Source organism: Drosophila subpulchrella, chromosome X (assembly GCF_014743375.2).
Source record: "Drosophila subpulchrella strain 33 F10 #4 breed RU33 chromosome X, RU_Dsub_v1.1 Primary Assembly, whole genome shotgun sequence".
NCBI classification, from domain to species: domain Eukaryota; kingdom Metazoa; phylum Arthropoda; class Insecta; order Diptera; family Drosophilidae; genus Drosophila; species Drosophila subpulchrella.
In genome coordinates this window covers 28,891,794-28,918,307 of record NC_050613.1, presented here as the reverse complement: position 1 = coordinate 28,918,307, position 26,514 = coordinate 28,891,794, and the positions used below count along the sequence as shown (strand labels likewise).

Below are 26,514 nucleotides of genomic sequence, written 5' to 3'. Positions count from 1 at the left end.
CACCTCTCCTAATTGATGGTGTATATAAAATAATGAATAATTATGCAACATGTTAGGCTCTATTTTTAAAAGTACGAACTTATGAGTTAATCTATTGATATTTTCGTAAGTGCACAAGTTCACATTGTTGACAACTGAGCGGTTTTGATGTGGGGATGCTGGCTCGTTGGTCAAGTGGGGTATTCCGGGAACGAACCGCAATCTGTTTGGTTCAGTCATTTCCCCGGGCTTCAGTCCTCTTCCAATATTTTTGCTCGTTGGCAATCGGGGATGTCAACAAAAGTGTTGTCCTACATAAATGCGGAAATTGTTTAAAGGGAAAAAACGGGAAGGAAAGTCTCAGCGGTTGCCAGGAGGACCAACAACACAGCTTATATGCTAATTTGTTCCAAAAAAAATTGTAAAGTTGTTGAGTTGGGGGAAAATTTTGATACCGGCGGAAGTAGCGAAAACCCTAAAGCGACCAAAATCATAATGAAAAGCTAAGTGGTCCACATGTTTCGTAACCTGTTATACATGGAAACCAAAATCGGTAAAGACCCTCCCAATAATAAACATTCTTGGAATCTTTTTAATATCATTTTATTTATAATTTCGTTTTTTGGGGATTTTCGAAATTTGGATTAAAATTGTAAATTGTAAATTACATTAAATTTTTCGTTCAATACTCAAAGAATTTTCGTATTAGCGAGCATAAGTTATGTTATTTTATGTTGCTCTACGGCCGCAACAATAATTGAGCAAATATTTCCTAAACAAATAAAAGTATTCAAATTACACGATGCAAGTCAAAAATGTAAATAGAATAGGGGACAAACGTGGGGGAGCTTAAGAGACATATGGGTACATATTTATAAGGATGGGTTCAGTGGGGCTTACAAAACACATTTACAGAGGCGTCTTCAATGATATGTCTTGAAATATATGTACTTGTGCTGTTAAGTTGAAAAACCCGTGGATATGGTAGATATTGTAAGTTATCTTTATTGGTTACAAGCTAAAATTAGTTTTGATTTCCAATTGGACTTAAGTTGAAAGGTAGAGATCGCGATTTTAAAATTGGAGTTAGTTTTCCTCATATATCGATGTAAAGTAAATCGTTTATCGGTTAAGTGTTTTGGAATTTGATTATTCAGTAGGCTATATATATTTAATAATCATTTTAATTTGATTAGCTGTGCGTTCTCTCACTTTAAATTTAATAAATTTGATGAGTTATCTTTAATTTGTTTGGCTAATGAAGGTCAATCGATGTCATATCGAGTATTAGAAATCAGCGATACCCTCCGAGTCTTCGTCGTTCGATTATTGATGAACATCCTCAGCGGTTCATATTATTGCAGGTCGACCGTCCGTGGCTCGAGTATCGGTTTAATTTATTGTTTTATTTTATTTCAACTTCAACTCGTCTGTAGACAATCGCTCATTTTGGACATGTAACGAAGTCGATTACCAATTAGTCGTAACTGATAGAAATGGCCGATTTCGGCGTGGGCAGCGGCGATGTGGTATTCTCCTCCTCGTCGTCGTTCTCTTGGGAATCCTCCGGTTCCCCCAAAGCGTGAACGAACTCGTAGAAATCGATGCGCCCATCGCCATCCACATCCACCTCCTTGATCATGTCCTCGACTGGATGGAAGATGGGATTAGGGAGTGTTAGGGGTATGGGCTCAATGGGAACTTACTGTCCTCCTCGTCGAGATCTTCGCCCAGACACTGCAGTACTGCTCGCAAGTCGGATGCTGTGATATATCCCCGATTGTGTTTATCGAAAACGCGGAAGGCGTCCCGCAATTCCCGCTCCTCCTGATCGGCGGAGGACAGACCCGACTTGTCTTCATATGTCATGTTCGACAGGATATCAACGAACTCCTCGAAACTCACGTTCCCATCGCCTGAAAGGAAAATCCGAAATTCCAAAATCATCTCAAACCCTGCTTCTATTATGGGTTTCCAATGGTAAAACTATTCTCTGTGTTATTATTTCCCTATTTGGTTACACTACTTCTATGGGAAATCGTTACATTATAGGGATAAAATAAACCTACATAGGTGGTAGTTTCCAGTGCTAACCTATCGACTACTCACCATCCACGTCGATCTCCTGCAACATCTCCTGCAGCTCCTCGACCCTGGCAAACTGACCCAAAGATCGCATCACAGTGCCCAGCTCCTCCTTGGTGATGCAGCCATCGCCGTCCTTGTCGAACAGCCGGAAAGCCTCGCGGAACTCCCGCATCTGTCCCTTGGAGATGCAGCGGCGCTTGTCCAGGGACTCGCCTTCGATCAGGTTCGCCCCGTCGCCGATTCCCAGCTCCAAGTCCGAGGGGGCATAGGATATCTGACGGGTTTTCGTCTTGCGTCTGCTGCGGACACTCAAGGCGGCCCGCGGTGGAGGACGTCGACCTCCGGGCTTTGAGGACTGTACGTAGTCGTCGTAGGACTCCTCCTCCTCCTCGCCGTCGTCCTCCTCCTCCTCCTCCTCGTCGTAGTCGTAGTCGTCCAGGTCCTCCTCCTGCAGGTGGCTTTGTGCGTAGCTGACCCGCGTGCTCCTCTGCTTGTGGCTGAGCATGCCTTCGCAGGAGCTGGAATCCGTATCCGCATCTGCATCCGCCTGTTCCAGATGCGCAGTGGCAGCACTTCGTTGTGGTTGCTTTTCCTGGGGCATCGTTAGTTTCTTTCGCGGCCTCTGACGGCGCTGCTCTGTCGAAGGCTGCTGCTCCCTGCTGAGGTGGTGGCCACCATCCACCGGCTGTTCGACCTGGTCCTGCTCCTCCCGATCCTGAAGCTCCTGATCCTCCCCCTCGGCGCCATCCGCTGACGTCTGCTCCTCGTCGGGTTCATCGCCACTTACAGCCGCGTTTCTCGTCTATACAAAAATGATAAACATTAAAAAATAATAATAATAATAATAATATATATTAGTAAATAATAATTAGCAAAACTGTTATAAGCAACGCTTTCCCATTTCTGACATATTTATTTAATAATTAGTTAGATTCATTTTTAGCAGAGTGTATTTAGTAAATAACATTTTCAAATGTAAAGTGCAAATAGAACACAGTCATAATTAAATAAATAATCGGTTAGCTATAACAAGCTTTTAATTTTCTATTTATGCAATTACGACTATCCCAACAAGCAAACATTTTTTATTGTCCTTTGTGTTTTTTTTAAGCATGTTTACGCTTAATTTGTATAATGAAAAATAATGTTAAGGATATGTATATAAAATTCCTGTGCTTTCATTCATTTTACTGCGTTAAAGTTGATTGCAAAATGAGGCGGTACCTTCTCCATCTAAAACCCACTCACCATTAGCTGGCGGAACTCGCGGGCAATTGTTGAACCAGTTAAAAATTTATTAACTGCCGTGAAAAGCCGTTTTCCTTCCAACGTGGCGGCCTTCCTCCCGCTTCAGGGGATCTGCGGCAAAGAATCCTCCTGCTCCTCCTGAAAGGCACCTCCTCCTCCGCTTGCAATCGCTTTCGGTTCACAGGATATGCAAATTCCAAATCGAACGGCGGCTGAAAAAGGGGGCGAGAGCGGGGAACATATGTTAATTAAGCAATTAAGGATGGAAAGCCATTTGCATAGTGGACACGTCCACAAATGTCGGCACCAAAGAGCCAACGTGACCGAGCCCATCCACACAGGGAGAAATTTTATTGACTTCACATATCTATATCTTTTTTATCTACTTGAATCTGGAAAATGATCAAAATAATACTTGTGTAATTGCATCTATAGGGTATGAAAATCTTCAGTCAGACGACTAGAATGTGAACAACCTTTTCCAGGTGGGTACAATTTTTTCATGGCATATGTTTGACAATCTAAAACACATATTCTTAATAGATTCACTCATGAAGGGGCCCGTAAATACCACTTTTACCTGCGAATATTAAACCGACATAAAGCTGTTTTTAGCTGTGCATCTGAAAACACCACCATTCACACGGAAATCCACAGCCAGTGCAAAATCCCTGCAGCGCAGCCGACTGAATGGTATAATCAGTCTAATAATCCATTTGATTGGCGTTCATTCATGTCACCATTGGAGGCCAAAGGAGTGAGCGCGACAATAAAAGCATCAATTGCCTGTCAGCTATCCGGGAAAAAAGCAGACGTAGTCAGGAAATAAATGCCCAAAGCTTCTTCTGTGGCACCGCAAAAGTGAAAAAAATGATTGCATGTTTGGACTACATTTAACTTGAGGCCAGCAATCAATATTGACTTTGTGGAATTTTTGAATTTTTTCGCCACCTTTCACAAAAGCATTGCGAATATTATGGGGGCATACAAATAGTAAACTTCTGTGTGAAAAAAACTATGCCAAATAAGCAGCTTCTTCTCTATATTTTGCCATTCACAAGAAATGATGAGACACATTAAGCAAATTATGCTTGAAACGAGCTGAGATCAGGTTTTTATTCTTTCAAATGTTTTTTGACAACCAACTGGGTATACATATGTATACGTATATATATGTATCACTGCTCCTTCTGAATTTGAGTTTGCTGCTTCTCCTGTACTCTCTTGCACAGCGCCTCATAGCTCCTCTCATAGGTTTCAATTATTTCAAAGGCATTATTGGCCTTCTTCAGGCAGCACGAGCAAATCACTTCGGGATATTCTGGCTGTCTCTTAACTGAAATTCCAGTGCACTTGGTAATCACATCGGCGATTGGAATGCCCGACTCGTGCTTAGTCTCAAAAATGTTGGTCATGTTTTGGGTAAGCCCCATGCACGCACGGCATACTGGAACATCCATCGCTCTGAAATTTAATATAGATTTCTAGATCGCCGCAATAAATAAAAAAAAGTTCTTACGATTGAATTCTTAGGAATTGTCCAGAAAAAACGTGGTAGTCGTTGGCACACTGCACTTCAATGTGAAGAGCTGAGCGATGTTATCGCTTTAGAAATCGATTATTGATGTGGTGCAAATACGATTACTCCAAACTCGAGTTTTCGTATTTTGGATCAGGGTTGTAACGTTTTAATTTTGTACGGAGAGTAAAAACAGCTAAAAATCAAAAACAAATTGATTTAAAAACAACCAAACTATGTACGAAAAATATTTGATAAGCTTTGGCTTATTATCGATTTCACGTGCTTGCTTTCTACAGATTTTAATAATCGATGTTAGGCGCATAACAGCCCACTGTTATATGTTATAGATCATGCGGTGTGCAGGGGCCTTTTTTTGTATGTCAATCAAAATCAGCTGCGCCTGCGTATTGTTTTCTCATAATGGTCTTTGGCGTTTAAATTGTCCAAAAGCCAAAATTTTGTGATCAGTTTCCAACTTTAAGGGCCAGCCAAGTTGGGCACTGCGCTTGAGGAGAATTTATATAAGATTCTGCGGGCCAGGCCTCTATATGGGCGGATCTAACCTAATTAGCGGAATTTATTTACCTACATACATATGTATGTATGTATATTGCAGTGTGCCCATGTTCCCTATGATTTGGCTTCAAGAAATGCTTTTTGCGAAGTTGTAATTATAATAGGCTTTTACAGAGGTATGTTTCCGACGAAAATTAATTTGCTGTCTTTATTTTAATGTCTCGGTTTTTTTTGTAGCATTTCATGGTATATAAACTAAAACTTGAGCTCAAGAAGATGATGTGCCATATTTTGCATTTCTCATGCCCCATTGGCAGTCCTTCTTCAAAATGAAAGCCTATTTAGTGGTGGCGTTCAGATGAAATTTAAATAATTCCACCAGCTTCGTGAATAAGGAGCTAAAGCGGCCAAGGCGCTTAATGCCGGGGATGGCGAAAAGGATGGGAAATCCGATTATCGCTGTGGCCAGGAAGGGACATCACTGGACCGCCGGGGGAGTCCTCTTTGGAGGCATTTCTCCGCTCCTCTTTTTCGCTTTAAAATTGCATTTCGATGGCCTGTCTGTGACTGTTCCTGTGTCTGTAGCTGTGGCTGTGTGTGACCGGCAGTTTTTTAGCATATTTTTTTCATTTCGAGGAAGCACAGATGGCCAGGAAGGATGTGGCCAGCATGAGAGGACGAAGCCACATACGGGTGAAAACCGCAATAAAAACGCCCGAAAAGGAAGTGCCAAGGCGAGAACGAGGACACCCCAGGTGGCCAAGGACATTTGACAGCACACTGCCAGCATTTTCACATTTAAATTGAGGTCCCTTTGCAGACGCTTCATCCTGCTTAAACCCTTCGCATTGCGCACGTACGCATATTTAATTAACATTTAACGTTAACTTGTCCATTAAGACGAATGGTAACATGGAACAATGGCTGCAAAACTGCAATAGGGACGGGGAAAGCTGGGAAAAGTCATTTGCATGTAAGACGATGATCCCTCCTAGGCATCCCCAGAATGAACATCATGAAAACCATCAGAAAAGAATGAGTAAAATCCGTTGCACAAGGAAAAGCATTGCTGAAAGCTGCGAAAGATGGAAATATCTTGTCTTTACATTTTCCTAGATTCCATTGTACCGATAAAGAACATTACCCTTACTTGTTATTCATTTAACATATTATTATAATCACTTTTGGGACATTAGTTCCCATTCTTCTCAGTGTGTCATTTCGTTCTCTATTCCCTAACGTCGCTTCTCTGGATTTTCCATTGCTCTGCAGTCGCGTGCAAAGTTTCTGACATGGAATAAATGAAGACACAACTTTCAACCCCCCGTGCCTCGCTGTCTAATTCACCCACTTTCCCTTATTTTACCACTTCTAACATTTTCTCATCCATCCAGGCGACAAATGCGTTGCTCTGCATAACTTAGTCGGTGTTTGCTAGTTAGTCCTCAGCGAGGAGGATCAAAGTGTGAGCCACAGACATCCGAGTCCACCTTTCTCGGGGAAAGAGGAGCTGGAGCCTTTTAAGCGGCTAATCAGCGTTTGTGAGAGAAAATAAATACAATGTTCAAAGTTTTAAATAGACTTTAGAACAAACGAGAAAAGGGTACAATATGGATTTGGGGATATGTTCATGTGTGGAAAATAAGTGTCAGATCTTCGTTGCAAAATTAAATCCTAAACTCCTGTATAAATTTTAAATGACAAGGACCACCCATTTTGACCATTTGTGGCAAACATTTAAGCACTTTGTCGAAAGCGAAAAACAGAAACCGCAAAATGTGTTGGCGCGCATTTTATTGTTTAATTTAAATTGTTGGCTGTGGAAAATGAGGGGCGCATTGTCGACGGTGGGTGGTATGTGGTGGGCGTAATAACCGCGTGACCGCAGTCTGTAAATGGATAACAACGCCCCCATGCAATCAATTAGCCGAACGAGTCGTAAAAAACGAAATATCATTTTTGCAGGTTCCGAAACTCTCGTCCTGCAGGTTTCCCTTGGCCCTTCTGGCAAAATTGTCATACGCTGCGTATGCGTTATATTTGCATTCCAATGAACGGCGAGTGCCCCTGCATGTGCAAGTGAGTGGGTGGCTGGGTGTGTGTGTATGTGGGGGGGGGGGGTTTGGATGTGTGGGATACGGTGGCCACGAACACACAATTCGTACATAAAAGAGGCAACAAAAAGTTCACGCATAAATCAAGCAAAGCAAACAAAACAACAAAGCGAAGTCGCTTTTCTCCTTGCTTTTTCTTTTTTTGCCTCCTGTTTTCCTTCATTTCGCCTGCACGTAAATATTTCGTTGGCAATAAAAAATTTAACAACGCAAACAGGCCAAAAAAGCGAAGAACAGGCAAAACAAACAAAGCCATTTGCGATGTGTGGAGAAGAAGGAACTTTAGGGATGTGTATCGAATCAAATATCGAATAAACCGATTGCACCGGTATCATGTCGATAATATTGATCAAATGAAAAGACTACTAGATTATTGTTGACAAGTTGAAAGCATTTAATCAAGGGTTTTTACCCGAACAAGTTATAAAATCGAGCTTTTGAAGTATTTGATAAACGCTGCATTGCAACAGCGATATTTCTAAAGAATTCGCGTACAATGTTTGATAGGAAAAAAATCAAGTTGGAGTAGTTACATTTTACAAGAAATATTCACAGAAGTTTCGCCTCTTTCTCGCTTATCTCCGCATCACTTGCCCCTCACGTTGGCTTACCTTACTCCGCTGCTTGTTGCCTCGCTCCTTACATAATTTATATGCCACATGCCGCTTGCCACATGTGCAAAAAGACCAACTAAAGTGCCATGAATGAATATGCATGATAATCAAGTGGCGACGTTGTGGTCCACCCACTTGAGCTCCTTGTCTGGCACGCAGGACCCACCCTAACGCCATTCCTCTTCAACAGGACCCATTAGCTGGGGATGGGTGCCCAAAACGTAGCATACTTTCTAGGGCCCCTCTAGACTGTGCTGACAATTAGGAACATCTGAAGCCAAGCATTCGAGAATCTCCCAAAAATTGTTGAATACTTAAAAATGCAATGGGTTCTATGAACTAGTTATGAATGCTATAGAGGGCATTTTAATGGGGTAATTTAATATAGTTTTTGTTAAGGTTGCTTACCATAATATAGTAAATTGCAAAATATAAATCCTTTAATTTTAGGTCCCGCAGCCAGTATTACTCCCCTAAGTTAGTCTTAGTTTTGTAAACTTTACTATCATCTTTAATAAATAAATAAATCTGTTATTTTTGGAAATTAGGCACTTTTAAATTTAAAAATAGCCAATTTTGTAATCCAAACTCTCCTTTCTGACGACTTTCGTTCGCCTGTGCGCGTGTTCCTTTCTTTGTTTGGATCGTTAGTCACAGAGCACAGGCACAGAGCCCGCATTCACATTTGTCTGTTTGTGACATTTGCATACGACTTATGAGCCGTTTGACCAGGTCCAAACCCATCGCCCTTTTTCCCCGTGGAATGGCAATAAATGTGACTTGACTTGCAGCCACAATTGGCCAAAAACTTGACCACTTTCGTCTCCCGAACTTTTCCCCAAGGAAAACGGGCAAAGGAAAGGCACTGGGAGGGAAATTCAATTGATTCAAAGCAGGACTTCGGAATGTGCAAACAATTACCCCAAAAGGCGAAAGTTTCGGCCCAAAAAAGTTTGCCGCAGCTGCTCGACTGCCATATCAGAAACTTGGCCTTTGTGGTGGTTGCGCAAAATTGGGGGAAAGTCGGGCGGAAAGTTAGGCAACACCGGGAAATTGCATCATTCCCTGGGCACAGAATGAGAAATGACTTCGATCAGCGCGCCGCTTTCCCTGCTCATTTCCACATAAATTATACTTTTGTTGGCTTACTTTTTAATTTAACTTGAACCAAAGAACTCGCCGACTTTCAAGCAGATAGTCGTTGCTCAAACACAACTTTTCTTGTCTTAATTTGTCGACAGCCAAGAAAAATATAGCCAGTACTGTAAGCAATTTTAAATTATGGCACCCTCTTATTATTTTTGTCAGATTTAAAGCGCTTAAGTTTTCGTGAGCCCGTCGTATAATGATTGAGCTTAAAAATGCAACCGATAAAGATTTTGAATTTTATTGTGATTTCAACCCAACACATTTTTTGAATCCTTAAAAAAATATAACATTTTCTGTGGCACATCGTGGGATCTTTTGAAAAAAATATAACATTTTCTTAGGCACAACGGTGAGATCTTTCGAAGAATTCTTAAGACTATGACCTTCTTCTGATGGCAATGTTTTTCGAGTGGAATTTATGATGATTTTTGATGAGTTAAAGTTTTTCTACGATGCGTTCCAATAACTCCATGTTCTTCCGTGTAAACATGAAATGAGGAAAATAATTTTAAAAAATTAAAAATGATTATAAATTTAAAAAATGAGGTAGGAAAATGTGAATGCCCGAAATGTATAACCCAAAATTGCTAAACTGTTGAATTGTTTATCGAAAGCCTGAAAAACAGCCGACCAATTCAATAGTCCAGCCATCCATATTCTAGTAATTTGCATATTTAAGCCGCGACCACTCACTCTTTCCATTTCGAAACGGTTCTGGACAAGGTCGTTGATCTCCTCGCTCATCGACGACCAAGTCATCCAATCATCCCTGAGCGGATTGCGGAGCTCGTCCTCGATTTCCTCCATGGTCATAATCTTTGAGCTGTCGAACCCCCCGCATATAAGCGGTTTCTGCTCCTCGGGCTGCTTTGGATCGTTATCAACTTGGCAGAGCGGACTCGGGATTGGCTTGGGCGGCTTGTTCCTCGAACCGAGTTTGATCACCTCCCCCGAAGCCAATAACTCCTCGATTTTCCTTAGTGGCGAATGCCGTTTGGCCTCTTCTTGAATGGGCCTCAGTACACTTCTCATTTGTAGGTGGTTGTTGTTAGGTTTAAAAATGTAGCTCTTTGGCTTTAGGATCAAAAGGCCCGCCGAAGTCCCCTTAGCATTAGCTACGTTTCCGGAGGGCAATGACTGCCCCACTTTCACCAGTGGCGGAAGTTGTTTCGGAAGTTGTACAAAGGGACTACAATTTGGATTCTTAACACCAAATACGCCCCCGGAGGACGATGGCTGATCTACTTCCATCGGTTGTGGATCTTGTTTCGAATGGTCTTGATTAGGCCCAAAAAATAGTTCTCTAAAATCAGCAACACTTCCGACGCCAGGTGACTGCTCGACTTTCAGCGATAGTGGATGTTCTTGCGGGGGTCCCCGAAAAGGCCTGGGAAATGGACCTTAAAAATCAGTTAAATTCCGGAGCCCGGTGACTGCTCGACTTACGTCAGTGGTGGTGGAGGTTGTTGTGGGGGATCTTGAATGAGTCCGAGAACACCATTCAGAGGTTGGATGGGTTTAGAAACACAATTTGGAGGGCTTGGAGTTTGGGGAAGCACCCTATAAGCACCAGTTAGAGGATCCTTAACAAGTTTAAGGACAGCCATGGGTCTATTATTCTCAGCTGGCAAGCGCATATAAGATCCATTCGGCAGCTGTTTAAAAAATGCGGGACTCATTTTGATGCTAAAAAGAAAATAAAAATAAAAAGATGGGGATGATGAAATGAGGATGTTTTTGGGATGGTTGAATCAAAATGGAGTTAACGAAACGATAGCGAAGAAAATAAACTCTGGGAAACAGGCAGCGAGGCATTCATTTATCACAAATTACTCGGGAATAAGCTAAATGGGTCTCAAGAGATGACAAATTAATTGTGGAAGGTCCTGTCAGCCTTGAGTAACCCAAAACAAAATAAAAATAACACAAACAAGCGTGTGACAAGACAACTTAAAGCGTTTACAACAAACAAAGCAGACTGGGTGGGCGAAAAAGGGATGAAATGTGATCACTATTCGAATACCCTATTAGTATAAGTTGGGATATACAATATGTAATCATTTCTTAAATCGCTAACATACAACCATAAACAAGGAACTCAATTTTCAGGTTAGGGACCTACATATTTTCCTGTAGAATAAGTATTCAAGTATCGTTGATTCGAACTTTTACGATTTAACTGGTGCTTAGTCCCTTGCATTCCTTAGACTTTCCCACGAAATCCATATACCCATAGAATAGAACCCGCATTAAAGGCGAGAAAAACACAGAGCATTGCGAAATGTTTTCGGTATGCTCCCCATGCATATGCATGTATGGAGGGCCCCGCCCTGTTTTCCCAGACATCCCGCCCCCTTAACCCACCTGCGCCCCTCGTGCTTTGCAATTTAGATGTTTATCCCCCGTTGTTGGTCCTTGTTCTGTTGGTTTTACTGTAGCTGTTGCTTTTACGGTGCCGTCTGTTTGTACTTTTTCGTTCTGGAAAGACAGACCTAAGCCTTTTATTCAGTGCTCTTTTTTGCGATGTCACCGGCCTCGACACTTAACCCCCACCCTCTTTTTTCCGGGCCAAATTTACATTTCGTTCGCTTCATCTATTTTACGTATTCATCGCGCACATTTACATGCGTTTTATTATCTTCTCAGCGCGCAACTTGTTATTTGTTGCGCTTACATATTCAAAGGTTTACATTTTTTGCGAAGTGGATTTGCCTTGCTGGCTCTTCCCTTTCGAGAGCCCCACTAAGCAGAAGTCTCTGGGTCCTTTTTAAGTGTACGTCGTCTGCCATTGTGGCTTATTTTAATATCAACATTTTTATGATGTGTTTCGGCACAAAGAAAGTCAGTCAAGGGGATGCGTGGCTCTTGAAGACCGTAATCGGTGTGACAGCTTCAAGGAGGGGGTTAAATTCGGGGAAAATGATTATAACTACCATAACTCAGCTGTCTATTGGGTGATTTTCTTGAAAATGTCTAGAGCTGGGAACTGGGGATCAGGAACTGCAAGTGAGTTCCATGGAGATGCCATGTCAAGCAGCCGAGTTATCCAATCTAGGGGCACCCTTGCCTCGAAGGTTCTTTGTATAATTTATTTGAAACATTTCATGGTGTTTTTGGTTAGAGTAATAGCTCGTGATCTCAAAAATCTTTTCAAGATCTCCCCCCAAAGTATGCTTGATTTCCGAATGCAAATACATTGTTTTACCCAGTTTCATAACGATCCCTCGTCCGACGGCCAAGTTACCTGGGGCTATTTTCGGGCTTAGGCCAACTTTAAGCCCACTTTAAACTATCCGTCTCAGCTGCGCCTCCATTATTCATGCCAACAGGTGAGCAACCGGCCCGAAATGTCAAGTGGCCATTCCTTATGCATGTAAATCTCCAAATCCCCAAGTGCAGTCACTTGGCAGGGCCTTTTGTCTCTCCTCGCTCTGTCTGTCGTCCGCCCCTCATAAATTATAAACAAGGAATTTCCATTTCCACGCCAAGTGGCTGACAACTTGTGACTTGACTCTCGCCCAGCTCGACTGCGGATGAGTGACTGGCTGACTGATGAGCAGCTTGAACTGCGGAACACCTGACAACTGGGAAACTGTGAGACTGTGCCACCGAGAGTCGGAAATTGGCGTCGGAAAACGGAAAACGGGCCATTAGGAGGCCATCGACAATCCACTTCCATACCATCAACTTCGACCTCAACGAGGCGAGCCAATTAATTTATGCTCGCCTCAAAATTAACAAGGATGCGAAGGTGATGGCATGGTGGTGTGTTCGGTGGGCAAACATTGCGGCTGGAATTTCTGGACTGGGGTTTTATGGCATGCTCAAGTTGTGATGTGTGTGTCTCGTGTGCTTTGGGTTTGGATACTTGGGTGTTTCGGATATTTCGTATTTTGCTGATGCATCTCGATAGGAGACAGCACTTTATGGCAGCCAATAAATAATCGGATGCCTGGCAAATTGCTGCAAATTTGCCAATTTTCTCAGTCCTCTGATTTGTGATAAGGCACATACAGATTTTAAATCCAGAAAGCGATACTTAAAGAACAACCGAACAGTAGTATGTCCCTCAAAACAATATGAAAAGTAGGGACTAGTTGGGGAAGTTACGGAATGATAGAACCTTAAAGAACACTTATTTCTTAAATTTACTTCGAATTGAGTCCACTGTTGGGGGGACGAGAACGGGGCCCTCTACCGAAGCTAATTAAGGAAAGATAGGTTCTGCTTCGGCCATTTTAAGACCCCTGGCTGGGTAATGCCGTAAGATAAAACCCTCCATCCCCCACTTCTGGCCTGCTTTTTGGGGGTAACCACTTGGATTACACTTTGCCGAAAAATATGTTTTTATGTGTGTGCTCTTGTCGCTTTTGCTCTGCTGTTTGCTGCCGCCCTTCTCTTTCTGCATTTCTTTGTCGCCGTCGGTTATTGTTGCCAGTTTCCCAAACAATGCAGCCCCCAAAAGGACAACATGAAACATGGCGAGTCCTTGTGGGGGTGCGGTGGGTGGTGGGAGTTGGTATGGTGGCTGGTGGTACACGAGTAAGGACAAGCAAGGCCACCATCAAGCGCCCCGTTATGGGATACTTGTCATTGTGCTGCACTTTTTTGAGCCCTCCACTCGGAAGCCGCTCACCTGAACACCGGGCCAGGAAATGGGTAACAGCTTATTGCGTAACCCTCAAGCGGGCCAATGTCGCCTGGCCGGGATTAGACCAGCCCGCAAATATATGTACGTAGGTGCACTAAGCAAAAACTGAATGAGATCACGTTAACTGGAAATGGAAGATAAAAACTGAAAATCAGCATGAGTACTACGAAATCTCTAGGACCTGAAAACAGTTGGTGCTGTGTGTTTCAAAATTTTTTCTGTAAGGTAAAAGAGTTACTTATTTGTTATAAAACAAGTCTGTAAAAAAATGTTTGCTGTCTTTGATGCTCTTAAATTGAAGAAGTATTTATTGAAGTCTCGAATGTGAAGCTAAAGATACAGTATGTTTCGAATATATCTGATAGTGATATAGAGAACTTCTACAAAACTGTATAAACCCCACTTTCGAAAACCCTAAACAGCTGGCGCTTTTCCCTAAAACTAGGGGCTTTTCAGGACCTTCATTCTTTTTCCTTCAGTGCCAGCATCGCATTCAATCTTTGCCATCCCTTTCGTTGGTTTTAGCCGACTTCATTGCGGAATTCTTGGGCTAAGAGCTGAGAGATGCTTTCGACTCAATCAAGTTGATAACGGAAATGAAGGGGCGGAAGAGCGGAGGGCGTGGCACAAAGACGAAGGGCAAAAGTTCCTCTGCTGCATTGGCAAACTTTTCGCACCAAAAGATTTTCGCAAACTGCAAATTCTTCCACTTTGCTGCCTTGCGATTCATTCAAGTAAAATATGCCATATATTTTCATGAGTGCGTTTTTTGAGCAAATGTGTGTGAAGTCACACACACAGAGACACACACACACACACACACACACACGAAACTGGGCTGACAAGTTGTAACATGATCCAATTCATTAAATGAAAATTATATTTTATGATTTAAATTGCATTTTCCAAGGCAGCCTGCTTTGGTAGGCGTTGAGCGTAAGTGCGTATATATTTGTGTTAATTTACACTGGGACAAATGAAAATAAATACCCCCGTCGATCAAAATATTATTAGATCGCAGAAGGCGTTTTGCACAATATTCCCAAAGCCAATTTTTGTTACATATGCTTTTCAAACATCAGAACATTCTCTGGCTCTAAGTCCCTTAATTAATATTTTCTTAAGTGTCAGATATCTCAAGCTCCAGGATCTGAACCCTGTGAAAACCAAATTAAATCCCAAGTAGGGCCTTCTTGCGTTTCTTTGCAGGAGAAGCTCGAGGGCCATGAATCATCAGGGGACTCTGACGAAAGGAAGGACTCCCAGGAGAGTCCTCCATATCTTTTTTAAAGGGAATGCAGGGGAAATTGGAGGACCCGCCGTACTTACAACCCTTTTCTCCCACTTTCCCTGTGGCCCAAAACATAATTTAGCGGAAGTTCTACTTTTGTTTCGGGCCCGTAAAGTCAATGCGGAAGCAGCCGAAATAAGGAAGGAATAAAAGAGCGAAAATCCAAAAAAGGGGGGTTTTGGAAAGTGGAAAATGGAGAAAAACAATTTCAACTCGCTAAGCTTGTTTGTGTGGCTGCTGTTCTGCGGCGGGTGTTGTTAGAAATTTAAATTGAGCGCATTCAGTTGGCGATGCAGCAGCCCCAGAAAAACCCGGGAAAATTGGGAAAACACCAACATATCTCCGGTGATCGCTTTCATTTCGGGGACAATCATTTGTCATCTTTCGCCCGCTTGATTAATGATTCGTCTGCATATTCAGCTGCTCGGCTATTTGTTTGGCTATTTGTTTTGCTATTTGTTTGGCTATTTGTGTAATTGCTTTCGACCCGCGAAACTATTTCCCCACTTCCGTTCCGGTGACAACTCTCGAAAGGCTCCGCCATTTCTCTAATTGCTTCCGTTTGGCTGCAATTGCACCCGCCTCCGCCATCCGCCCCACTTAATCGCTTAACTTTGGCGTCAACAAGGCTGCACTCCAAATTATATAAGCCCTGGCGAATGTCTCGGTGCCTCCATATTTCCGCCTTGTTTCCCACTTTCCCATTTTCTCCGCTTTCCCCGTGCTTTCCTCGATTGCCAGGCGACCCAAAAAAGTGTGCTACACATTTTGACAGACTGACAGCTGAGGCCAACGTGGGCGCAAGGGGGCGTGGCTGGGGGCAGGGGATATAGAATCTGAAATCTAGAATCCGGGGACAATTCCAGCAGAGATGAACGCGTGATTTTGGATACCTATAGGCACTAGGAACATGCAATTGCTTAATTAGATTGGATTAGATGTATTAAAATGTTTTGAGACATTCGTGATAATCTTATAGAAACTGTTGTATTATCAATATTATTCTTGTCGCATGTTCTAACTTGATTTTTAGGTTAAATCAAATAGTATTTCAATTGACCTATTTATATAATAGCACTAGTTTAAGTGGTAGGTATTGCAAAATATTTATTATTTAGAAAATGTGAAGTTTTCTGCAGTAGACTTTTCGAAATCGAAATATTTCTTTTGACGCGACTCACGTCTCCGCTCTGGAAACTTGGCTCCCACTTCTTCTTTTGAAACCGGCAACAGCATTTGGCCAAGTGGAGTCTTGGGCTGCAATTAACGCAACAAGATTTGCTGACCCTCCTTCACTTTCTTGACCCGCCTTCTTGATTGTATTTGGCGTAATTTTTAATTAGCCTTCTCACCCTCTGCTCGGGTCCCTCCTACGCTTTGGGCCAGGCTAATTGCCTTCCTTTTTTACTCTCAAGGCACATCGACATGTGGCCAAGGAGGGCAGCGATTTTTAATTTAATAAAACTCGCCACACTCCCTAATTGACCAGGGCGCGAAAACGGATATGCACAGCAAGAAAAATGTATACTATTTGATGATTTGACACTCCTACTATATTTAGCTTTATATTATCAAGAATTGGAAATGATCTGATGTATTATTAAAAGATATAACATAATACTATTCACTTTAATTTAGAAAAGAGAGGTCACCAAAATTGGAAAGATTTTGACTTATCAGAACACATAAAATATGGGGAGTATTCCTTTTTTCTGTGTAATGGGCGGGACCTTCCCTGGGGCAGGGGGCGTGGCAGTCAATAATTCATATGTGTCGCCCCGGAGCTATCCGATTTTCCCATTTATCCGGTCCTGTTTTTATCTGCACCCCCCCATGTCGATACATTTCCATATTTGCATTTCGGTTTTGGTCGCTTTTGGACTTTCGGTAATTCCCATTGAAATATTGCCCTGACATTTGAGCTTGATTAAATTTGAATATCTGATTTGAATATGCATGACCGGGGGAACGAAAATTAGAGGGCGTTTAAACTCGCGAAAAAACTAACCAATCATTTTGATTATTAAATTACTCCGCTTGTAATTGTGTTTTATTCAAAATTGTGTTAGCTTAAATACAGTCCTAAAATGCCTTTAACAAGTCCCCTAATCTAGTTTAAGCCAATTAAACGACTTTCAAACTCAACTTTGTAGGCTGCCGGATTAAAGCTAAACTTTTTAATCAACATTTATGATATTACGGTTTTTGGGTAGCCAAAAAATATGGATGGTAGCATTTACATTTTTTTGGCGGATATGCCAACATGCAGAATACTTAATACACATTAACTTAAAAAAAACCATATGCATATGCATATCTTAAAAACATCACTTAGTATATACAGAAAATCTTTTAAAGATACAACTATATTTACTTCTGTATATAGTTATGTATAGCATATTGTGAAATCTCAGAATTAATTGCTCTGTATACAAAAAAGTGAGGTTAATATCTTTGGTCTCAGTTGATTGTTATGTTAGGTTAGGGTAGCCGAAAACTAAATAAGCTCAGTCATTGTTCGACTATGCCACATGCCACGTACGCCATTTTCAGAGAGAGCCTGTCACCTAGATAAATCAGGGATCACCAAAGAAGCTCTTGGCAATAAAAATTTTGGAATTCCCAGAAATTGAACCAAGACGAACGGACTTAAAAGAAGAGACGGCCAAAGAACGGATAATGAGGAAAAAGTGCAAGCGACTCTTCTCTCTCGCTCACACACACGCACATATTTCATATTTTTTTAATCTTATTAAAATTTATTTTTGCAAGATCTTGAAATTTGTGTAAGTTTTAAAAGACGCCCATTCTTATTAAAAGCTTACTTTTTTGCTCTCAGTTCTTATAAGTAAGGCACGGCAAAAGCAATATCTGTCTGTCTTTCTCTGGAAACTGAATAGTGAGGTTATCTTTGGTTTCAGTTTTTGTTAGGTTAGGAGAAAATAATAAATCTTAAAAGCGTTCAACTATGTCACATACGCGAGCTCCAGAGTAAAGTCAATCAGATAGGAAATACAGGGATCTCCGAAGATCAAAGTTCTCGGAAATGAAAATTCCGGAATTCCCAGAAATTGAACCAAGCGGAACAGGACTTGAAAGCAGAGGCGGTTAAACAACGGATGATGAGGAAAAAGTGCAAGTAACTCTTCCCTCTTGCACACACACATACACGCACATTCACTCGAAAAAAAACTGAACTTTCCTTAGTTTAGATTTTGTTTGGCTTACACGCAAGTTGGAAATCCAGTGAGCTAACAGTACGAAATTCGGACAAATTCTGACGTTTTGGTATCCGGGGACCACGAACCTTCCGCAACTTCCGCTTCCAGGCGCGGCGAAATCGGCAAAAAACTAACTGTAAAGATATAGGCGCCAGGCTAGAGGTGTGGAAACGGCGATAGAAGCATCGATGCCTCCATTTTTAACATATTCTGGACTCATCGATGTTCCTGGCGACTGTTGATGTTACAAAACGAGTGTTAACACTCGACGATTTTCTACAGCGGTACTGTAAAATTTAAAAGTTGCATGGTGTGTCAGCTTTCTTGTTAGTAATTTTTTCTATTATTACCTTCATTAAAATTATAGGCTCATTTCGAGTATATTCGACCAATTTTCTGCATGAGATAGGTTCCGAGTCATCAACTTTGGCTGTTATGTATCTTAACATTCCTATTGAAAGCACAGCGAACTGTTCTGATTTTAACAGTGGTACCGATAACTTTCGTACTCAAAAATACCATCGCTAAGCACATGTTTTGAAAAATTATTAAAAGCTCTTTTGTGGGAACATTCAAATTTGATGGGCTAATTTGATTTTTAAGTTGTTAAAATGAGTTCTTTGGAATTCCATTAAACATATTACACATTTTAATGGCATGTTATTTAAAATAATTTGAAAAACCTAATATATTTTTTATTCCTTTTGGAATGAACTTAAGAACATACATACATTTCAAACTATTTGGTTATTGCAACTTAAACTTTTAACAAAAGTTAAATAAAAGTTATGTTAGGCTTATCATGTATATTTCACGTCAAAAGTGTAACAAATTGTGTTAATGTAAATTTGAAGTGTAAAGTAAAAAAGAGAGACAAACGCTTAAAAGCTCAACGCTCAAATCAGCTGATTCTGCGGAGGAAACAGCTGTTTGGCCCAACGTGATATAAATTCAAACTTAAACGAAAATAAATTAAAGCTATACTGAATGATCCGCAAAGTAGTGGTGGGCGTGTCGGGGGGCGTGGACAGCGCCGTCAGCGCCCACCTGTTGGCAGAACGAGGATTCAACGTCCTGGGCGTCTTCATGCGGAACTGGGATGAACTGGACGAAGCGGGTCGCTGCAGCGGGGAGGCAGATCTCAAGGACGCGGAGTGGGCGTGCCGGCTGCTGGGCGTGGAGCTGCGCCAGGTGAACTACGTGCGCGAGTACTGGACGGCGGTGTTCAGCCAGTTCCTGGATGATTACCAACAAGGATTGACCCCCAATCCGGACATCCTGTGCAATCGACACATCAAGTTTGACCTCTTCCACAAGCACGTCCTGGAGAACCTCGGCTACGACGCCGTGGCCACAGGTCACTATGCCCGCAACAGCCTGGGCAACTTTCTGGAGGGAATTGCGAGCCAAAAGGAAGCCCGTTTGCTTATACCCGCCGATACCTTCAAGGACCAGACATTTTTCCTGGCCGGGATCCCCCAAAGGGCTCTTCAGCGCACCATGTTTCCCTTGGGAGATTTGCACAAGAGCCAGGTCAAGCAATTGGCCACCAAGATCGGGCTCCAACGACTGGCCAACAAAAAAGAGAGCACGGGCATCTGTTTCGTTGGCAAGCGCAACTTTAAGGACTTTATAAAGGAGGTAATCCAGAAGTACGAATCTTTGTAACTTGAGATTCATGTGGCTTTCCCTCCTTTTGCAGTACATCACTTCCAAAAAGGGACCCTTTCTAGACATCGATAGTGGAGCTGTGGTTGGTCACCACGAGGGCATCCATCAGTGGACTGTGGGCCAACGTTGCCGTCTGAGTTCCTTCCTGCAGCCCTACTTCGTGGCCGGAAAGGAGGCCACCAGCAATACCATCTATGTGGCGGCTGGCCACGACCATCCCGCCCTCCTAAGCACCCACATAAACATCGATCCACCCAACTGGCTGTGTTCCACGTCCCAACGAAGGCTTGCTGACAAGGGCAACTTGCGGTGTCGCTTCCGATTCCAGCACACCAAACCCCTGGTGGGCTGCCAACTGAGGATCTCTCCAAAAAACCACTTCCAAGTCCTGTTGGATGCTCCTCTGAGAGCTATCACGCCTGGACAATATGCTGTGTTCTATGACGACACCGCATGCTTGGGTTCAGCCCGCATTTTGAGCGCTGATCCGCTAAAGAAAAACCTAGAGGCACAGCAGAACCAGGTTGGAAATCTAGTTAGCTGATGATTCCGCTGGGAAATATGCTTATTTGCCAAGAAATTAAGTACATAATTAAGAAACCAAATCAGCCTTATTGTACATAAAACATGCTAAACAAAAGTAAAATTGTATACGTTCGATCCATCCAAATCCAAAGACACTCTTTCTATTCCATGGTAAACACTTTAAACATATACGCAATTTATTCTAGGTCAGATTTACAATTATTTTTTTGAAAAAAGGGCATTCCTTAAACTAAATGTACTTTTGTGGTCCTGGGCGCAATTCCGAAGTCAATAACACAATATAATCGCACATAAATAGGGTTCGCTTAAAATCTTAGCTTAGGTGTACAGATTAGGTCTCTCGTCTTAAAAGCTAGCTTAGCACTTAAACATGATTGAGCAGGGATGTGGGTAGCAGGTTGAAGTGTGTGTGGATCATGTGAGAAGCACGGTGAGAGCGTCCAGAAAGCGGGTGAGGTCGCTTTGCCGGAGCTGCACCACCGCAGGCTCAAAGAAATCCTGCAGCAGGGCAACCCCGCTCTTTTGTGCCGCCTGCTCGAAGGCCTTGCCGAAGAAATTCCGCGGCGAATCCTCCCTAACCGGGGCGATCCCGACCAGCAAGCACATGCCCTGCGCGGCGTCCAAAGGACAGCTGGCGATCAGCGGCAAGTCCGGAGCCTGCCTAGCTCTACTCGTTGCCACATGACCGCGCAATAGGAATCGCGCCAGCAGCCCCAGGGCATACGGGTACGAGAAGAAGGCGTGCTCCTCCTGCAGAACGTAGTAGAAGAAGGAGCCAGCCGAGTGCACTTGGCGTGCCTCCAGGCTGCTCTGCACCTGCCTAAAAACAGCGGCGTGCAGGAGTTTCGCCTGGTCGATTCCCGCGGACAAGAGGTGCTTGTGCTGACGACTCAAGGCGTCGGAGGCCTCGAGAAAGCAATCCTCCGGCGTCTTGTGCTTCTTCACTGACTCCATGATGGCGAGCAGGGCGTACACGTAGTCCGCCGCCGCATATCTGCTGCGGTAGCCGTAGCTGAGTGTGAAGGTTCCGTAAACAATGTCCGGTATGTCGTACTTCTCTGCCAGCCGCTCCACCATCGAGTAGAACTCCTTGCGCAGCACCAGGTCCATGGCTCCGTACGTTTGGCGGGCGTGCACCAAGGGCAATCCCATCTCGAGTAGGAGTTCGTGCAGTCTCTTCTCGCCGCGCAGGGTCCATAGTTTCAGTTGGCATGAGGCGTAGCGGGAATACCTGGCAGGGACTCACATGGTTATAGGGTCATAATCAAGGGAAAAGGCTATGCTCACCTCATGGACTCCGTGACGGGCCAGTGGCGGTACAAAACCAGATGCAAATCATTCTCGAAGCAAATCTTGGAGGCACTCATCGTGTTCTGGTCATTTGTTTTGTTCGTCAGCCGCGACACATGCGACTGAATCTGCTCCAGTTCCAGGGTGTACGATCCGCTCTCGATCTTGCCCAGCAACAGCTGCTCGGTGATGCCCACGATGGCCCACCAGAGGAGGTCCATGTTGTCCTTCGAGAGCTTCCAGGCCAGCTCGAAAACCAGAAGAGCGGCGGACCTGCCATAGTAGCTAAACTGTGTATACTCGAACATGATCCTGTCGCGCTCAGACTCCCATTGTCGGCGGGCTCGCTGCTTCAGGATGCGCTGCTCGTGCCGCTCCAGGCGGCTGAGCTTGTGGCCCCTCGGAGCCTGATCCTCCTGATCCGATTCCCCGGCGCCACTGTCGTTGTTCTGTTGCTCCTGGTCGGAGGACTCGCCCTCCTCGTCGTCCTCCTCCCCCTCAGAGTCGTAGAAAATGGTCTCGAAGGCTGGGATGTTTTCCTCCAAGGAGGCATCCCCCAGGATGCACACCTGCCGATCGCTGTAGATGTTGCAGACATCCAAGGGGCGATGCGAGTCGCAGATGAAGAAGGTCACGTCCTCCGCCGGCTGCAGGAGCTCCACGATGTCCACGCAGCCGCCGCAGTTGACCAGCACCACGAACTTCACGTCGCCCTGGTGCTCCCCGTAGGCCCTCTTCAGCCCCGTAACTCCCATTATGGGCACCACCGTGTAGAGCATGTGGTCGTACTTGAAGAGGGCCTGCAGGATGCGGCTGGCGCAGATGGCATCGATGTCGTAGTTGACCACGATCAGGATGCGCTTTCCCACCAGCTGGCGGTAGAAGTCGTTGCGCAGATCCTGGACAAACATGGCTGCGAGTCCAGGAGACGATCCCTCGCGGAGTGCTTGGCTTCGGGGCTTGAAACGGTCTCTTTCGGGTTTGCTGTGCGCGGAGTGTGGCTTCTAAGTGACCGGAGTGCGTTGCATTTTGTGGGTTTCCCTGCGGTCTGTGCAATTTTCCGCCTTTCCCGCTGCACTTTCGCCAACTGCAGTTCGCGAATCAAAAACGCGGGAAACAGCTGGCTGGAGCTATAAAACCATCGACGATAAATCGGTACTATCGATGGGTGGCTGTGCTGCGGGTGCCATCGATTGTTCTTCTGCCATCGATACATCGCGTTTTGATTAATACCGCCTCCTGCAATCGAAGAGGAAGAGAGGAGAACACACTTTATTTGCAAGCAAGCCAATAACTGCATGAAATTTGAAAAGTTTGTGTGAAATATCCTCGGAATCATGAGCAAGGACAACAAGAAGAAGCTGCTGGCCCAGCGCCACGTCTCCTCGCGGATGAACTTTCTCTTCCAGGCGTCCAATTTAATGGCGGAAGGCCATCGGACCAAGCTAGCCGCCTACTACGGGAAGCTCTGCCGGAACGTGGGCACCAAAGCCGTGATGCACATGTAAGTGGCTTCTCCAGGCGCTGGCCAGAGCCTAATCCTCGTTTCCATCTGGTTTCCAGGGCTCCTGCCCTGAAGCGCTCCCTCTGCAAGCGCTGTTCCCTGCCCCTGCTGCCCGGGGTGAACACGGAGCTGCAGGTGGCAGAAGAACCCAAGGAAGTAGCGGTGACTCCTTCTCCGCAGAAGGAGGCTCCTTCAAACGGGGCAGCCAAGACCAAGAAGAAGCGCCATCGCAGGCAGCGCAAGAAGCCAAAGAGGAGAGGTGAAAACGGAGATACCGGGAACAACCGGGAGCCCCAGCCAGAAATCCACAATGAAACCCAACCAATCTCTCTGTATTTGAAGTGCTCACTGTGCCACAGCCGGCGAAGCTTTCCGGCGGACAATCAAAGAGATTGCTGGCTGGAGCAGTCGCAATCCGTGGTGCAAGTCGTGTCTCTCCCCGGAGAAAACGGTCAGCGATAAGCTGAAGCTTTGTTTATCAGCCAGTTTGCCTCTTGTATCATCGCCCGATTGCTCGGTAGTTGAGCCCGGAATGCTGAGCTGTAGACAACAAATTTCCCGGCTGCTTTTCCGGAATGCGAGCACACTAGCTCGTGTGCAGGCCGCGGGCTATGTGGAAGTCCAGGAGGAGCAGGGCGATCTTCTGAAGTACCCACAGGTCTGGCTAAGAGACAACTGCCAGTGTGCCGAGTGTTTCCACACCGCCACGAGGGCCAGGAAAAGCCACTGGGAGCGCGGACCGCTGAATATCCAAGTGTCCCAAGCGGCCTACAACCAGGAGAAGAAGCAGTTGGAAATCCTCTGGCAGGATAAGCACAAGAGCGCCTTCGATATAGGCTGGCTAAGAGAAAGGGACTTTGGGGAGGCTGCCAGGAAGCGTTACTTGGAAGAGGTATACAAACCAAGCGCACAACTCTGGGGAAAGTCTGAATTCGAGGCTGTGAGAAGGGAGTTGCAATACCAGGACGTTATCCAGCAGGATGCAGTACTTAGGGATTGGCTGGAGGCACTGGCAGTCCAGGGATTCGCCATCCTGAAAGGGGCTCCCAACGACATAAATGTGGCCAAGCATTTGGCCAAAAGGATTGGCTACATAAAGCGCACCACTTACGGGTAATTAATCAGCTATTGTATACAGACATCACCCTTAGTGTCAAGACCATATAACTCAAATTTGCCGAGAGCTCTTGGCCATTATCTATCAATCTACCTAATATAATCAGAATCGGTTGATTATTACAGCCAGAATCAGGCAATATTTATTTGTCTTGGTGTCTGGGCAGGTGTCCACATAAGCTTGCTCTTTTTGTGGTCTTGATAAAGATTTATAGATAGTGCTTGCTTTAGTACACAAAGCTCGAAAAAGACTTGGTGTATCAGTGGTCAAAGGTGCTGCACTTTCGTTTGATTAATATATCTTGCATTCCATATCCCATAGTGACGTGTTCGAGGTTAAATCCAAACCAAACGCGGGGAACTACGCCTATTTAATGACTCCCCTGCCGCTCCACACTGACATGCCGTACTACGAGTACAAGGCGGGCATCAACATCCTGCACACTCTCGTCCAATCGGAGTCAAGTGGTGGAGCGAATACCCTCACGGATGGCTTTAACGTGGCCTCTCAGTTGCAGAAACTGCATCCAGAGCATTTCGAGGTACTCAGATCGGTGCCGGTGAACTGGTTTGACATTGGACACGATGGCGATGACGCCAAGCCCTTTCACAGCCTGTGGAGAGCGCCGGTGATTTGTCTGGATGTGGATGGCAGGATCACGAGAATCAATCAGAACACCACCAAGCGGGACAGCCGCTTCTCCGTTTCCTTGGAGCAAGCCGTGTCCTGGTACAAGGCCTATGACAAATTCCTGGAGATCGCCCAATCCGAGGCCGTGGAATTCAAGACACAAGCCGGCGATGTCTTTGTGTTCAACAATCTGCGCATGTTGCACGGAAGAACGGCCTACGAGGATGCGCCAGGCAACAAGCGTCACTTGGTGGGCGCCTACGTCGACTGGGACATTATTTACTCCAAACTGCGAACCCTGAAGTTCCCTAATGCCAAGGACTAGACCCAAGGAGCGACACTGCTACTCTTAAGGAACTCAAGTTATTAAACTTATGTCAAATGAGTTTCTGGAATAAATCTAATTAAAAGGAACCCTAAGTCTCAAAGAACCTCTTTTAATGCGAAGTGCCAAAAAAAAAAGTTCTTCGCAAAACATATTTATTCTTACTCATTCGATGCTATGGAAATTTTTTAAAAATTTAGATTTTATTTAGAAATACTATTTACGTATTCTAAGTAAAGAGTTCTTTTCGAAACTCTGGGTGCTTTAATGTTTTGTATTTTTGTATATAATATTTTTGTGAAATTGTCTTGAAGTATAAAGAAACAAATGTCTACTACACGAATGTAAAAGAAATATAAATTTGATAAAAAAAAATATCAAAATTTAAAAATATGATCAGTTTCCTGTTGATTAGTGTTGTAGTTTTAAGTATTAAGCCTAAAACATTTCTGATTACAACTTTGTATATATACTGACTTTGTCCGCTTAGGATGTATATTCGACGGACCCATGTTTTTTTTTAAAAAATCAAAGAAAAAAATAAAAACTTGGCGGTTGGCAATCTTAATCATTTAATTTGTTCCAAGTAGATTTGTTTACATCAATTTTTGAATATGATATCTTTCAAATGGCCGCCTCTGGCGTTGATGGCGTATTGTGCCCTTTTTGCAGCATTTTCCATCGTTTTCGCCAACATTTCGGCCGGAATAGCGGCTATTTCTTCACGAATGTTGTCCTTATGCAAATCAACGCGAATAATCCGTTGTAAAGTGGACCGAGCCATGCCCAACTGCTGAGAACGGCGTTTTTGGGATGTTCTTGGGGACATCTCAACACTGGCTCGTACGGCAGCGATATTCTCGTCCGATCGCCTTGGTCGACTTTTATTTGGCCTCTTCGGATTAGAAAGAGCCTCACCAGTCGTAAATTTTTCGTATAAACGCTTAATGGTGTTCTTAGAAGGCGCACTTTTCACATTTTTTAATTTTTTAAAAGCACGTTGAGTTTTCACAATTGACTTGTTCTGTTGAATGTAAA

The 26,514-nt window shown here is 44.0% G+C and overlaps 5 protein-coding genes and 1 long non-coding RNA gene across 7 annotated transcripts; 3 read left to right on the top strand and 3 right to left on the bottom strand.

Annotated features, from left to right (window-relative positions):
• Positions 1-592: 592 nt before the first annotated feature.
• On the bottom strand, positions 593-18,543 carry LOC119557354 (probable calcium-binding protein CML12). Of its 2 annotated transcripts, XM_037870091.1 has the most exons (5): positions 18,401-18,537; positions 3,316-3,527; positions 2,089-2,869; positions 1,686-1,895; positions 593-1,629 (listed from the first exon to the last, which is right to left on the bottom strand). In XM_037870091.1, the coding sequence occupies exons 2-5, from the start codon at positions 3,316-3,318 to the stop codon at positions 1,457-1,459; spliced, it is 1,167 nt and encodes a 388-aa protein (XP_037726019.1). In that variant the 5' UTR covers positions 3,319-3,527; positions 18,401-18,537; the 3' UTR covers positions 593-1,456. The 2 variants fall into 2 exon arrangements, with proteins under 2 accessions (XP_037726019.1, XP_037726020.1); XM_037870092.1 differs by lacking the exons at positions 593-1,629; positions 1,686-1,895; positions 2,089-2,869; positions 3,316-3,527 and adding exons at positions 9,388-9,705; positions 9,924-10,617; positions 10,677-10,916 and having other exon boundaries at positions 18,401-18,543.
• Positions 4,401-6,769, bottom strand: LOC119557355. Its single transcript, XR_005220070.1, has 2 exons — positions 4,835-6,769; positions 4,401-4,779 (listed from the first exon to the last, which is right to left on the bottom strand). It is a non-coding gene; the product is annotated as an uncharacterized LOC119557355 (long non-coding RNA).
• A 774-nt stretch (positions 18,544-19,317) lies between the features above and the next one.
• On the top strand, positions 19,318-20,734 carry LOC119556277 (mitochondrial tRNA-specific 2-thiouridylase 1). The gene is made up of 2 exons (XM_037868327.1): positions 19,318-20,034; positions 20,096-20,734. Exons 1-2 carry the CDS (start codon positions 19,381-19,383, stop codon positions 20,606-20,608), a joined length of 1,167 nt encoding a protein of 388 aa, XP_037724255.1. The 5' UTR covers positions 19,318-19,380; the 3' UTR covers positions 20,609-20,734.
• Positions 20,735-20,764: 30 nt separating this feature from the next.
• LOC119556274 (cell division control protein 45 homolog) lies at positions 20,765-23,038 on the bottom strand. The gene is made up of 2 exons (XM_037868323.1): positions 21,898-23,038; positions 20,765-21,841 (listed from the first exon to the last, which is right to left on the bottom strand). Exons 1-2 carry the CDS (start codon positions 22,809-22,811, stop codon positions 21,025-21,027), a joined length of 1,731 nt encoding a protein of 576 aa, XP_037724251.1. The 5' UTR covers positions 22,812-23,038; the 3' UTR covers positions 20,765-21,024.
• A 95-nt stretch (positions 23,039-23,133) lies between these two features.
• LOC119556276 lies at positions 23,134-23,890 on the top strand. Its single transcript, XM_037868325.1, has 2 exons — positions 23,134-23,404; positions 23,464-23,890. Exons 1-2 carry the CDS (start codon positions 23,238-23,240, stop codon positions 23,864-23,866), a joined length of 570 nt encoding a protein of 189 aa, XP_037724253.1. The 5' UTR covers positions 23,134-23,237; the 3' UTR covers positions 23,867-23,890.
• A 13-nt stretch (positions 23,891-23,903) lies between these two features.
• Positions 23,904-25,579, top strand: LOC119556275 (gamma-butyrobetaine dioxygenase). Its single transcript, XM_037868324.1, has 2 exons — positions 23,904-24,517; positions 24,843-25,579. The coding sequence occupies exons 1-2, from the start codon at positions 23,937-23,939 to the stop codon at positions 25,474-25,476; spliced, it is 1,215 nt and encodes a 404-aa protein (XP_037724252.1). The 5' UTR covers positions 23,904-23,936; the 3' UTR covers positions 25,477-25,579.
• The last annotated feature ends 935 nt before the right edge of the window (positions 25,580-26,514 follow it).